Source organism: Stegodyphus dumicola, chromosome X1 (assembly GCF_044657685.1).
Source record: "Stegodyphus dumicola isolate Sdum_Otavi_A_Nest chromosome X1, ASM4465768v1".
Taxonomy (NCBI): domain Eukaryota; kingdom Metazoa; phylum Arthropoda; class Arachnida; order Araneae; family Eresidae; genus Stegodyphus; species Stegodyphus dumicola.
Genome location: NC_140780.1, coordinates 240,124,985 through 240,138,137, shown reverse-complemented (window position 1 = coordinate 240,138,137; position 13,153 = coordinate 240,124,985). Strand labels below are relative to the sequence as shown.

General features: G+C 30.1%; 1 protein-coding gene across 4 annotated transcripts in view; it reads left to right on the top strand.

Moving 5' to 3' along the window:
* SWIP (strumpellin and WASH-interacting protein) overlaps window positions 1–13,153 on the top strand; it is a 228,808-nt gene that overhangs the window by 167,201 nt on the left and 48,454 nt on the right. For all 4 annotated transcript variants that reach the window (XM_085807262.1, XM_085807263.1, XM_085807261.1 and 1 more), the window contains one exon: window positions 12,527–12,571. In XM_085807262.1, coding sequence (XP_085663388.1) covers window positions 12,527–12,571 — 45 coding nt within the window. The remainder of the gene's footprint in view (window positions 1–12,526; window positions 12,572–13,153) is intronic.

Genomic DNA, 13,153 nt, shown 5'->3' with positions numbered 1-13,153 from the left:
TTAGTTATCAAAACAATAATTGGGGATCAAAAGTAGATTAGTTTATATATGCTCTTCTACGTTTTTTAGTGGAGGTTATTGAATATATTGTATAACTGGAAGGTCTCATATTTCTATCCATTATGTCAGTTGTATATAGTCCACACTTGATTAGCTAGATGCTTTGTTAGTGACCAAAAGAATGGCAGTGTGTTATAAAGATAGCCACAAAATGTATGTTGACATACAAATTCTGATATTAGACTGGTAATATAAGCCATTTTATATGCACATACCAATAGTTTAAAAAATTATTATTGAATTGCTGACATGTTAGCATTTATCAACAGGCAAAGAAATTAAAGGGGAAAAATAATTACTGCAAAACATTGAAATAATTTAGATTACTATTTCACACAAATTAGCTCATAAAATATCTCATGTAAAAGTCAAAAACAATTACTTATCAAGTATACAGGAGGATTAAAAAATGCTTGGGAAATAATATAAGGGTGGTGGAACATGCCTAAACAAGTCATATTGTGCAAGAACATTGAAGCAATAGAAGTTATCTGATACAAAGATGACAAAAGAGGATGGAAAAGTTAAATAAATAAGCCGTTCAATAGGGTGTACACCAACATGAATGCAGGCTTTTCATACCTTTGATGTAATGATAGGCATTTATCAGCAGGAGGGGCAGACATTTGTCAAATGGTAGTAGCACTGGAAAGAATTTCTGACACTATTGTCCTCAACAATGATTTGGAATTGATTTAGCTTTTCAAATGTCCTCATAAGAAAATGTACATACCTGAGAGATTGGGTGATCATTTCGACCAAGTGATGAGACCCACACTGACCAGTTTTTGTTATATTGCATTGAAGGTGCTCCACTCATGTACATTGGAATTGGGTGGCACTCCATCATGTTGGATCCACATGTAGTAGTGTTGCTATGTCCACAGTTAATATTTTCTAGGTAATAGCAAAAACTACATAAAACAAATATGTAGTTACTCAAATTTAAGTGAAAAATTAGGATACTAAGGCATCACCAATATTAGCCACCTGAGTGGAGTGAGCATTTTTATTTGGTCATGAGACTTTTTGGCTACCTCTTGTATGTCAGCTTATGATTTAAATTATATTTTTAATTTTTAATGAGGTAACATAACAGTCAATTCTTCTGGTTTTATTGGGAAAATCCAGGTTTTTCATCATCTCTCGATCTCCTGGTACAGTGGTCAGCAAACTCATTAGTCATCAGACATCTAATTATCAACAATTCAAGGATTGAAATCTTTTTTGAGAGCCACATTTTTAAAATTTAAATTACATAGGTAGGTATATTGTTATTCACTTAATTAGGGTACTCTTATGCTGAATTTTACTAAGAACGTCCTCAATTTGATCAACATATGTTCGCTGAAGTTGACCCTCTTCCAACTCTCCCATCCACACTTGTCTTGTATACTCGTTTTGTGTATCTTCTTTTGTTCATCCTCTGTATATGTCCAACCCATCGTAACATACCTTTCTCAGATCTCAACACTTCGTCTTTTTTCACTCCGCAACACTCCCTAAAATTAACTAACTTCAATTTTTAAGTCTTAGTGAAGTTGTACAGATATGCCAAAGAAAACTTGATATTATACTTAATAATTGTATTAGTTATTGATAAAATAAAATTGTAAAGTATTCGCACAATTAAATCATGATAATGACGGACAAAACACTAGTGCGAATAATGGCCTTGCATCTCTTTGGAAAGTAACCCAGGTTTGTATGTTGTTTTTAATTTTAAGCATGATTCCAAGTTCTCATCAATAAGACAGCTTCTCAGTTTACACTTGATAAGGTTCATGCTTGAAAATGATTGTTCGCATGAATATGTAGGCTCAGATAAGAAAAAAGCAGCAAATGCTATTTTTTCAGCTGATTATAATAATGGCCTTGCATCTCTTTGGAAAGTAACTCAGGTTTGCATTTTTTTTTTTTTTTTTTTTTAAATTTTAAGCATGTTTTCAAGTTCTCATCAAAAAGACAACTTCTCAGTTTGCATTTGATGAGGTTCATGCTTGAAAATGATTGTTCGCATGAATATGTAGGCTCGAATAAGAATACAGCAGCAAATGCTATTTTTTTCAGCTGATTATGTGAGTCAGGAATACTATTACATGTGTTAAAAATCAACATGTATTCCTTCTCTAGATCTTTCAAAGCAGACCACTTGTACTGTGAACTAAGTTCACATTTATTTCTCTCGAGGGTTTCCATATCAGCGCTAAGACGTTCAAATTTTGTGTTCCCTAATGCTTTGTTTTTTAAATCCAGCAATTGGAGTTCAAAGTTGCCAATATCAATATTAAAGGGGGAAAATTTAATTATATTACAGCAGTATTAAGGGGCTTTTTAACAAAAGCTAATGTCGCTTTGTTGTTTTTGAATTCCTAAAACCTGCTGAAAAATTTCTCTCATATTTAAAACTGTTGTTTTGAAATAGCAAATGTCAATATCACAGTTATTTTCTAAAGTGAATCGAAGCTTCTCTTTCAAAATCTTGAGCAAAAAGAGAGAATTTGTTTTCAAATGAAATAACTTCTAACATAAAAAAAATTGTGCTTTCTTTCCCCTGTAGTTTTTAACTGTTTGAGGGGTGGGAAAAGAGAACACATGCCTACAAATCACTCTCTATGGTACTCATGGAACCAGATTTTCAAGCAGAGTGCAACTTTGCATGTGCTTTATTCTCACACTGTTCTTACAGGCCTTTTTCTTGGTGCTGCATAGTGTACATCATCGTGATGTTGTCTTCAATGGCTAATGCTTATTTTCTTGAAGCCGAATTGCTGCATCAACTGCCGGATTATGTTTCTTGATTGCCATCTAGTGAGCTATTAGGGAACTTTAGAAACGGTCAGTCTTGAAAACCTTTCACACGAGTGAATAAGACGAATAAGAGTTAAGCTGATTTAGATGAGATGTAACATCTACCGTGAAATAAAATTTTTGGATTCACTGATCGTTCATTAGTTCTGGATAATAAACACCATTGCTACATTACTATGTTACCCTTTGCATAAATACACTGCACATTAATTAATGATTTTATTTTTATCACTTTGAAAAGTACTGTGATAAATGACAGCTTTCCTTCCCTGCTCAGGATTTTAATGTTATAAAAGTGTAAGAAACTGAAATTAGCCAAAGAACGTGAAATTCAGAATATCCTATTAAATGCTAATATTTTTATATCAGAAATGAATAACAAATAGTTCAATAGCCAGAAACATGCATTACTACATGAATTTACAAGTCAGTTTGGACGGATGGTAAAAATTTGAAGATTTCATTTTTCTAACACTTGTTTGCTTACTAGTAGTATCACTTGTAGCTTACTAGTAGTTTCTAAACACTTGTACACTGTGCAAAAAAAAAGGGGGGACAGTTCTACATCTCCCGTTCTGCTGGGCCAATTATTGAAATTCAAATTACGTTTTTCATATTTTGAAAGTGTGACTTAGGATATGTATTAGATTTATGTATAGCATTGTTCTAATATAGGTATTTTGACACAAAATCAGACTTTTTCTGAAATGACATGCCAATTTTTCCTCCATATTTTGATTCTATGACTCATATTATGGCCAGTTTGTAAAAATCGCACAAGTAGCAATATTAAAGTTTTTAAAAAATTATCTCTCAAAATATTAGCTTCTCGATGTTAATTGAATTTGGTATTTATTTGTTAATATCTCTTTTTTTTATTAAACTTATTTTATTCTACCTTTCAAATTTTGAAATTTAGGTTCATTCCAAATAAAATTTGCCCATTTTTTGTGACTTATTTTTAAAATTTGTATTTTTAAATAATTTTTATAATTTTTTTGAAAAAAATTTGAGTCATAACCTATAAAATTTTTTAACATCTTAAAGAAGATCTATTTCTGGTACACCTGCAAAAAATTAGAGTTTTTTTATTTAAAATTTTCTAAGATATACACGAATTTACATATTGGTGCATTTCGAAATTTGACATGTTTGTTGTAAGAGTTAATAATGCCAAATGTGGTTTACGCACTTTTTTAAAAATATTTGAAATTATGAACAATGACTTTTTTCTGCTCATGCACAATGTAAAAAGGGAAAGCAAACTAGGTTGCCATATATTATGAAGCTTGCCAAGTGAATTAATTGTTCTTAGCATAAATTGAAAAAAAAAAAAAAATGCACCAAGAAAAATTTTTTAATTTCTCTGTAAATTTCACACCAGATTTTACAAAATTTAATATTTGGGCATAATTTGAGTCGGACAATATGGAAAAAATTTGGCATATCAGTTCAGAAAAAGTCTGATTTTGTGTCAAAATACCTGTCTGTATTAGAACAATGCTATATATATAAATCTAATACATATCCTAAGTTGTGCTTTCCAAGACATGAAAAATGCGATTTGAATTTTGTCAATTGGCCCAGTAGAACAGGAGATATAGAACAGTCTCCCCCTTTTTTTGGGGGGGGGCAGTGTACCATCACTGTTCATAGATTTTGAAGACTTTAATCAGGTTCATACGAATTTAAAAAGTAGAATAACGTGATACTTAAGAGAATAATATGAGTAGAAGCAAATTAAAAATGTGTGAAGAAAAATTGTGAAATACTGTCTGTTGACAGTCAAGATTTTCAGCAATATGTTTTATGACACTCTGTCTTGTGACCATTAAGCCAGAGTATAAGCTTGGATTTTTAAGAATTTCCCATTATCTGAAAATAAACACAAAGCTCCATAATAATAATTATAGTCATTCCCTGTGTTTCGTTATATTGGCTAGAAGTGATCATATCACTGTGCTGATACATGAGAAAATAGTATTAAACATGTGTGAGCAGCTGTAGTTCAGTCATGTTATGAATATTGTCACTTCACTTGCTTTCTGAAACTCATGGAAAAATTTTCTCACTGGAGTAGGTTTCATTAGTTCTGACTAATAAAAATACTAGGTATGTTCTCCCATTTGGTCGGTGTAGTGAAATGTATGACCACCAATGAAATGGTTGTAGACCAGCAGTTCTTAACCTTTTGACTAATGCATACCATCTAAACAAAAATTGAAAAACTTTAGTACCACCACTACATTTTACAGGGATTGTTTTTCAAATTCTCAATAGAAATAATTATATATATATATATATATTGCCATTTATACAACCTATTGGCTATTTGTATTAAATATGCACACATAACAAATATGAGATTAAAAATTGGTTACCATTTTAATTATCAAAATTTAAGTTATAATACTTTAATTCTAAACATTTAGTGAGAAATTTAGGCTTTTTAAAGAGAGACTAATTTCTTTATATCTGGTCTTATTTAACTTAGCTTTAACCATAAATTAGGATCCACTTTTAATTTTGTTCTGTATTTATTTTTCAAATATAGCATGGAAGAATATTCTGGTTCGTATAAATAGGTTGTGCAAAAAGGAAATTTTATAGCTTTTTTTGAAATGCCTTTAAATTCTTTTTTTTTTTTGGGGGGGGTACAGCCAAAAGTTAACAAGTGTGTTATTTTTGAAATCTTCAGTTAGAGTTTTGCAGAAAGGCAGTAAAATTTTAAAGCTTTCCTTGAAATGCCTTTAAATTCTTTTTTTTGGGGGGGGGGTATACAGTCAAAAGTTAACAAGTGTGTTATTTTTTAAATCTTCCATTAGAGTTTGATCACAGGAAATTTCTATCAATTGTTCTTTTTCTTCAGGAGACGTTTGAATTTAATTGTTAAAAATATTTTGTTTGTTTACCACCGGTTGAGAATTTACAACTTTAACATTCCTTACCATTCAGTGTTTTAGACAATTCTATTTCAAACATTGGTTGAGAAATGCCACTGATAAGAATGTGGACGTGTGACATATGCATTACTAGTTGCCCACACATGAGAATAATGGTAGTTAAAATTTTCCTTGTGTACATTCATCAGTGAACTGGGCAGGAGAATGAAACTAATCTGCATTCTGCTGAAGTAGCCAGTGTGCAGAATTGATACAAGGCTGATAATCTGTAGATGTCATGTTTATTAGTTTTTGTTCATGGTTAGTGTGTACTTATAAATTGCACCACACCTTCGACTGGAGTCCATTTGCAGTAAGGGAAATTTGAGTACTGTATGTGGAATGATCTGTAAACCTGTGCAGGATTTCCTTTAATACATGGTGTCCATGCAGTCCTTGGATGCCCTATATTTTGAATAATGGTGGCAAAAAAGCTCATTTACACAGATGCTAGCAACTGCAATCTGGCACATGTGTTGTTTGAAACATAGTCTTTGGGCTTCTTTTGCATTCCTGTCCTCAACAGTATACACGAATTGCATGTCTTGCCTTCTCTGGATTCATGAGAAAGCTCATTTTTCCTGAAATCCATAGTAAAAGTGGTGATGAGTCTGAAATTCAGCACTTGAGTTACATCTATGTATTTTCTGATGAAAAGTGCTCGTTTAAGCTAGACCCTCCTGAAAATTTAGTCAAAACGTTTGGAACCACTTTGTCTGAGATGCTAAACATTGTGCAGACTATGCTCATTCTAAAATTGCTATTGCTAAATGCAAGATATTATTTTTTACCAAATGGAAATTAAGGAAATTGGAAGAGAAACCAATGTAAAAATTAGGTTGAAAGCAGCCTTAGATTGGTACAGAATCTGATCTTATATTGATGTATTGAACCTTAGATTAGGATGTTTTTAATCTGCACCATTCTAGGGTTGCATTTTTGCTTGAATTTTATTGAAAATTAATTTTTTTCTTCTAAGAGATTGTTTAAATGTCTCTTCTTTTTTATGAGCCTTTGTTGTTGTGTGTTGGTGTATTTTCGAGTTCACTCTTTTCTGAACTAGCACTCACTGTAATACATGCTAACTGTAACTTTAATATATAACAAGAAATGAATATATATGTGTTATTTTTTAACACTAGAATTCTCTTGTGACTTGTGAGAGTTGTTTATTGTGTGCAAACCATCCTGGAAAAAGTATATTAAAACTAATTAAAAATAAAAATTGTAAAATCTTCAAAATGAAGATTGCAGTTTAAAATCTGAAAAAGCCTTAATGTTAATTATTTTTATTTTTTAGATTTTAAAATTAAAACATATTACAGTCTGGATTTTATATTATATCACTTTAACGTTTGAAATAGTTTTAAGCTGTAGTAAGGATGAACATCTAGTTTAAAAACTAACTCGTAACATTTCAGGACACAGTGCTTGAAATTGTATTTAAAATGAGCTGTTTAATAAATCATTATGAAATTTAGGGTGGGTAGGACTAGCTATTGATAATATTCAATCATAGTTTCATGCCTTTTATATATTTTCTATACTTATTTAATAAAAAAAAGAAGCTTTATTATTCAAAATATAAAGCAATTATTTCTTGCTACCAAAGGAGGAAATGAAGAAGTGAAATCATTACCCCTCTTTAAACTCCACCTCTTTAAACTCCTAAAAAAACCCCACATAGTTCCATCTAAAATCATCTCTTACTCATTACATGTAAAATTTATTATTCTGATATTTTATGATCTGTTATTCTATTAATAACTATTATTATAGTGGTAATTTATAGTGAGGTAATATATAAAAATTTTATCATCTGGTATTGTAAGTTAGAGTTAAATATAATTTCATATCTTGTATCTTGGACTTCTGGAAATTTATTCTGAAACTAGTAAGCTTGTTATGACTCTTTGACTGAAAACTGCAAGCTCTATTATGTTGCCTTTTGTTATGCAACTACTTTTGACATAATATTCAAAATATGCGAGAATAAATATCATCGCTAGTAACAGTTGCAGATGTTTATATGATTTCTGTATGCTTTTATATCTCAGAATATCCATTTGGTTTAACAAATGAAAGTAATGGTTCACCCAATGTTCCTATTAGAAAAACGTATTCATGTAAGGTATTAAACTGAAATCTATAAGTATGAAGATCAAATCGCAATTATTTTAATAGTTACTGTTGCTTAAGCTTCACATTAAATGTCTATTTTATTTGTCTGAAGGAAACTTATCTATTAGAATTTCTTATTCTGTCTGATATGCCTATTTATTATTTTGTTGTCATTACAACTGAAAAATGTCAGTATTATATTTAAGGATTTTTCCAAATTTGTATTTTCATTGAGTTTAAATGAATGAAATGCATATTGTTTTTTTAATATTCTTTCTTAAATTTTGTTATTTATGAAATATGCTTTGTAAAAATGATTGCATGATTATTTTATTGATAGTTTCTGTATAAAATTAGTGCAGATGAATAATTTAAAATAAAACCTGTTGTGTATTATAGGCTCCAAACCTTACTACAAATAACAATTAAGAGAAAAATCGCCATATTTTCAATTAATCTGGTTTGTCTACAATTTTGTTATCTTAAAAAAATCATTTAGTTTGTTTAGATACTCTTGTTGATTTGTAAATGCCAGAAAGAAATCTGTCAATTTCATAAGTTTAATAGCATTTTATGACACGCAGACAAGCTATGCCGCATTGTAATCATAATTTTAATACTCTGTCGATACTAAGAATTTTTTCTTCAGTGTTGTTTACAGTTGACATGTGAAATAATTATTTAAATCTGAATCTTCAGCGTTTATTGTTCCACATGTCAACCATTTGTCCGTTTGTGAAGTTAGGGAATAAGTGTGCTGCAAAGATGTTTATTGCACCAGCAAAACGCATTCAACTTTAAAAACAAAGATGGATTTAAAATTTCACTATTACGTTCTACGACTTGTGCATTATACTCATAGGTATAATGCACAGGTTGAATCCAAAGGGTTGAGTAGTACAAATACTTGCTAGGGAATCAAACTTGAAGCAACAAATTCCCTCTTGTATGACAGCAGATATTTGATTAATTATGTTGTAGTCATGAAAAGGGCTAAAATAGAATTCTAATGGAAGATTGAGAATAATTGTATTTTTACTATATTTTTATAATGAAATTAAATTACTATTTTAGTATGAAAAATCTCTCATGTTTCTTGATTATATTAACTCTGCCACTTATCAAGCGTATGTGAGCTTTATTTTAAGAATTGTTGTTTTGGAGAAACACACTAATGAGCTTTGATGCAGCTTTGTCGAACTCCGATGCAGTTTTGTTGTTAGGTATACTTTGGGTGTTACCCCAAGTAACTAATGATTGAAATGTTATATGGCTATTGTGCATTATTTTAGTAATGTTTCAGAGCTTATCAAACTCTTGATCGAAAATCTTTGAGCATCTCTAAATTTTCTAACAGCATTGTGTTTTCTTCTATGAAATGATTTTTTTCATTTCAATCACTAGTTTCTCTTGTATGATTTCCAAAGAGTTAAGTAAGGACTTCTTGCTTTTGCGGCCAGAAAACATGTTGAATACAAATGCATGATATTGGATGATCAGTTTTTTTATGACCTTGAGTCCACAAGTTTGGGACCAAAAATCTACCTTACAAACTTCTTTAAGAAAACTTTGTTCTTTTAGGATGTAGAAGTTGCCATCCGTGAATGTGTACTGTCATATATGACTTTTGAATAAGACATTTGTCTATTGTCTTATTTTGTATATGAATGCACCTTCTTTGCCTCTGCAGAATCTACAGGAACTGGAGACATGTTTAGAACATAAATATCAGTTCCATAAGAGTGTCATTGATACAGCTGAAATGACAATATGGAGATTGCTGAGTGATGCTAAAACATCAGATGGGGTGTTCCAGGATGGTTACTGTATAGTTCCTACATCATTAGGCTGTAGGGTGCTGTCTGTGCATTGGTGATTCAGTGGTGGGTGAGACCTTAAATATGAAAGATGTGGAAGACTGAGGTAGCCTAATAATATAATCTTTAATTGTTTACTTATTGTTTTATTTCTTAAACTTTGTTATGGTATGGGGTGATCTTTCATGCACTATTAACCACACTGAATCATCATATACAGTATTGGTGCTTCAGTGCCAAAAATTGGATAATTAAAAGCTGTTGACCATTATTTGACTTAATTCTGAGATGAGTAAAGGTTGAACAGTTTTAAATTTTTCTAATCCGTACTTCCAAGGGAAGGTCTCTTTGAACTTCTAAATTCTGAATTAATATGGATAATTTTTCTAAAATAGTTGACGAGAGAAGTAACATTCATGCCAGTGTTACTAAGCTTGTTAAAGTAGCTGAAAAGCTCTCTGAAGCTGCTGAAAGCTTAAATTCGTTATTAAAGTTACTGGAACTTTAAAAAATGAAAGAACAAATTTTTGGAAAGCTATGATCTAATGACAGAAGTACTCTTAAACAATCCAAAAAATTTAAAAGAGAAAGAAAAGGTTTGGAAGAATATAATGATAAAATGTTATGTGCTAGAATTAAATAAAGAACAAAATTAGAGTTAAAACCAGAAAATATTCGGCTGACTCCTTTAGTTTACAATACATCTCATATTTCGGATGATACTGTTACGATTTTAAAATCGCCAAATTAAAGAATCTTACGATTCTTTGGTGATTCTACCGTATTTATGGAATACTTTAATTAGTTTGCTAGCACATCAGTTTAAATGATTCTGTCACAAAAATTGAAAAATTCCAATATTTAAAATTCCTTCTTTTGGGTCCTGTATGTAATGTTGCTAGTTTTGAAGAGCACTATGACTCATGTCTTAACAAATATATTGTAGAACTGCTTGTATTATAAATTCTTGTGTGATAAAATTATTAAACTTGAAGCTAGTTAAAAGTTTTTCTTACATTAAAAATTTATGTAAATAAATTATATGATGAACTAAAAGTTAATATAAAAAATTTATATTAATTATATATAACGAGGGGCTCATGTGAGCGTTTAAACAATCCTATATTATTAAACTTGTTACCCGAAGATTTGGTTTTTCATTTTCACAGAAAAGAAACAAGGAAGGGAATTATAAGGCTTTAGAAACTATCACATTTTTGAGAAATAAAGTGGAATCTAGGGAAATTGCATAAACTGTGATGAGTTGTCTAAAGAGTTATAAAGGAAAAAGATCTTTTTCTCAAAATTAACAAAGCAAACTTATTAAAAAAATATTTAAAGCTTTAAACTGTTTCAATTGCTTCAGCACTAAATACATAAATAAAAATGTTAGTTTACCTTATAATAGTAATCATGATTCTATGAATTGCAAAAAACAGGACATAGAATAAGAAGTAAAAAAAAAAAAAAAAAATCAATGATTGAAGGTGTGTGTGCTGGTCCCATTTAAAAAATATATATAATATCGTGCTGTTGTTAAGTAAAATTGTGCACAAAGGGAACATGAAACACTCGGTGCATTTGTTTTGTAATTTAGGAAACTCTTCGTTGTGTTAAGTTTAATTTGAAGTATAAAACTGTTAGTTTTCTTTCTGTGTATTAATGATAGTTGTAACTATGCTGATATGTTTCTGTATCTTGATATTTGAATAATTTTATTTAAAATGTTATTTGTATGTGTATATCAAGTGATGGGAACAGTTTTGCTGTTTATTATTTTGATGTAATATTTTGTGTGTGTTTTTATTTATGTAAATTTAAATAATTCCTAGATGTAGGCTTTGTTAAAAGTCAATGATTAGTAAATTCATGTGAGTTCAGGTGAGGAGTATTATTATATTTCCCACTGCATTAGTGTTTGCAAAATCTAAATAACTAGGCTAACTCTCTTTCAAGTTCAATATATACATGAAGAGACTCCAGGGTCTCATTAAGAAACTCAATGATATTATGATTCACAGCCAGAAAATTCCTTCAAACTAAATGTAGTGCATTACAGTTACTGCTTTTTATTATGGTCATGGTGAGCAATTTTTTCTTATTTGTAGATCCTGCATATTTAGAAAATGTTTAGTTTGAGAATTAACAGAATCTTATTTTTATCAAAATCTATCAGCTTTAGTTCCATTCTCATTCTTCCAAAAGGAAAGAGTAGTTTTACTTCTCCTGCTAAAGTAGGTGGTACCATAATTGCTGCCTTTTCCCTGAACTATTTATTCTCTCTTTCCTATAATGAATATGAAAATAAGTAATGCAAGATAAAATATATGAAACAACTCGTAAAATTTTGTTTATTTTTGCACTTTTAATTTTTGTTCGTTTTTGCACTTTTAATCTTTAAAAAAGTATATGTAGTACCTTTTAAAATAATCACTCTAAATTCATTTATTTTCTTGCAGTTATTTTTTATTAAATTAATTTTTCATATTTTTTTTAATATGGGAAATGTAAATATTATGGTGTTTAATAGATAGGTATTAAATTTATAACTGGACAATTTGTATTTTGAAACTTTGCTTAGGTTTAATATTGTTACTAGTTTTATTATTGTATTTTATTACAGTTATATTTTTATCATAACATTTGAACTATGATAAAAATATAAGTTTTAAACAAGATTTAAGACACTTTTAAGCTTTTATTATTCAGATTTGGCATTTAAAAATTGTATGTTTTGTTATAGAGTTACTTACATCTTTTAATTCTAATTTTTAGGATCTTCGTTACTTCAAAGAAAATAAAGTTCAGAATGGGCAAAAGGTAAAGTATACATACATATTACACTTGTAATTTTGGATAAAGGCATGCATATATATTTAATTTTCATGAACCTTTGTTTAAAATAAAACTTGTCACAATGAGAAGCTCAGTGTAATTAATACTCCATTAAGATGGTAGGAGCAGAGATGAATTTTAAAAATGAGATAACTTCTGAAATACTTAAAAGAATGTGTGCTGCAAATAGATGTTTTCATGGCCAGAAGAGCTATTTAATATCCAGTTTTTCTCAAGTTAACTGAATTACTTCTTTACAAAGTTTTATAAGATTTGTTCTGACGTAAGGGTAAGAAGCTTGAGCACTGACTTTATGTGATGAGAATGCTGTGGGAATTTTTGAGAGAAGGATATTTTGTTGCATACTTGGTGGGGTCTGTGTGAATGGGTCATAGAAAAAATGATCTGATTTAGAGCTATACAAGATCTGTAGACAACCTGATGTAGTAAACTTCTTCAAGTTATTAAATGGGCTAGTCGTATGGCAAGAATGCATGAAAATCTTGTGGGAATCAGACCTCAGGGTAGACCCATGCTGTGTTGCCTGATTATGTGACTTTTGCAAAT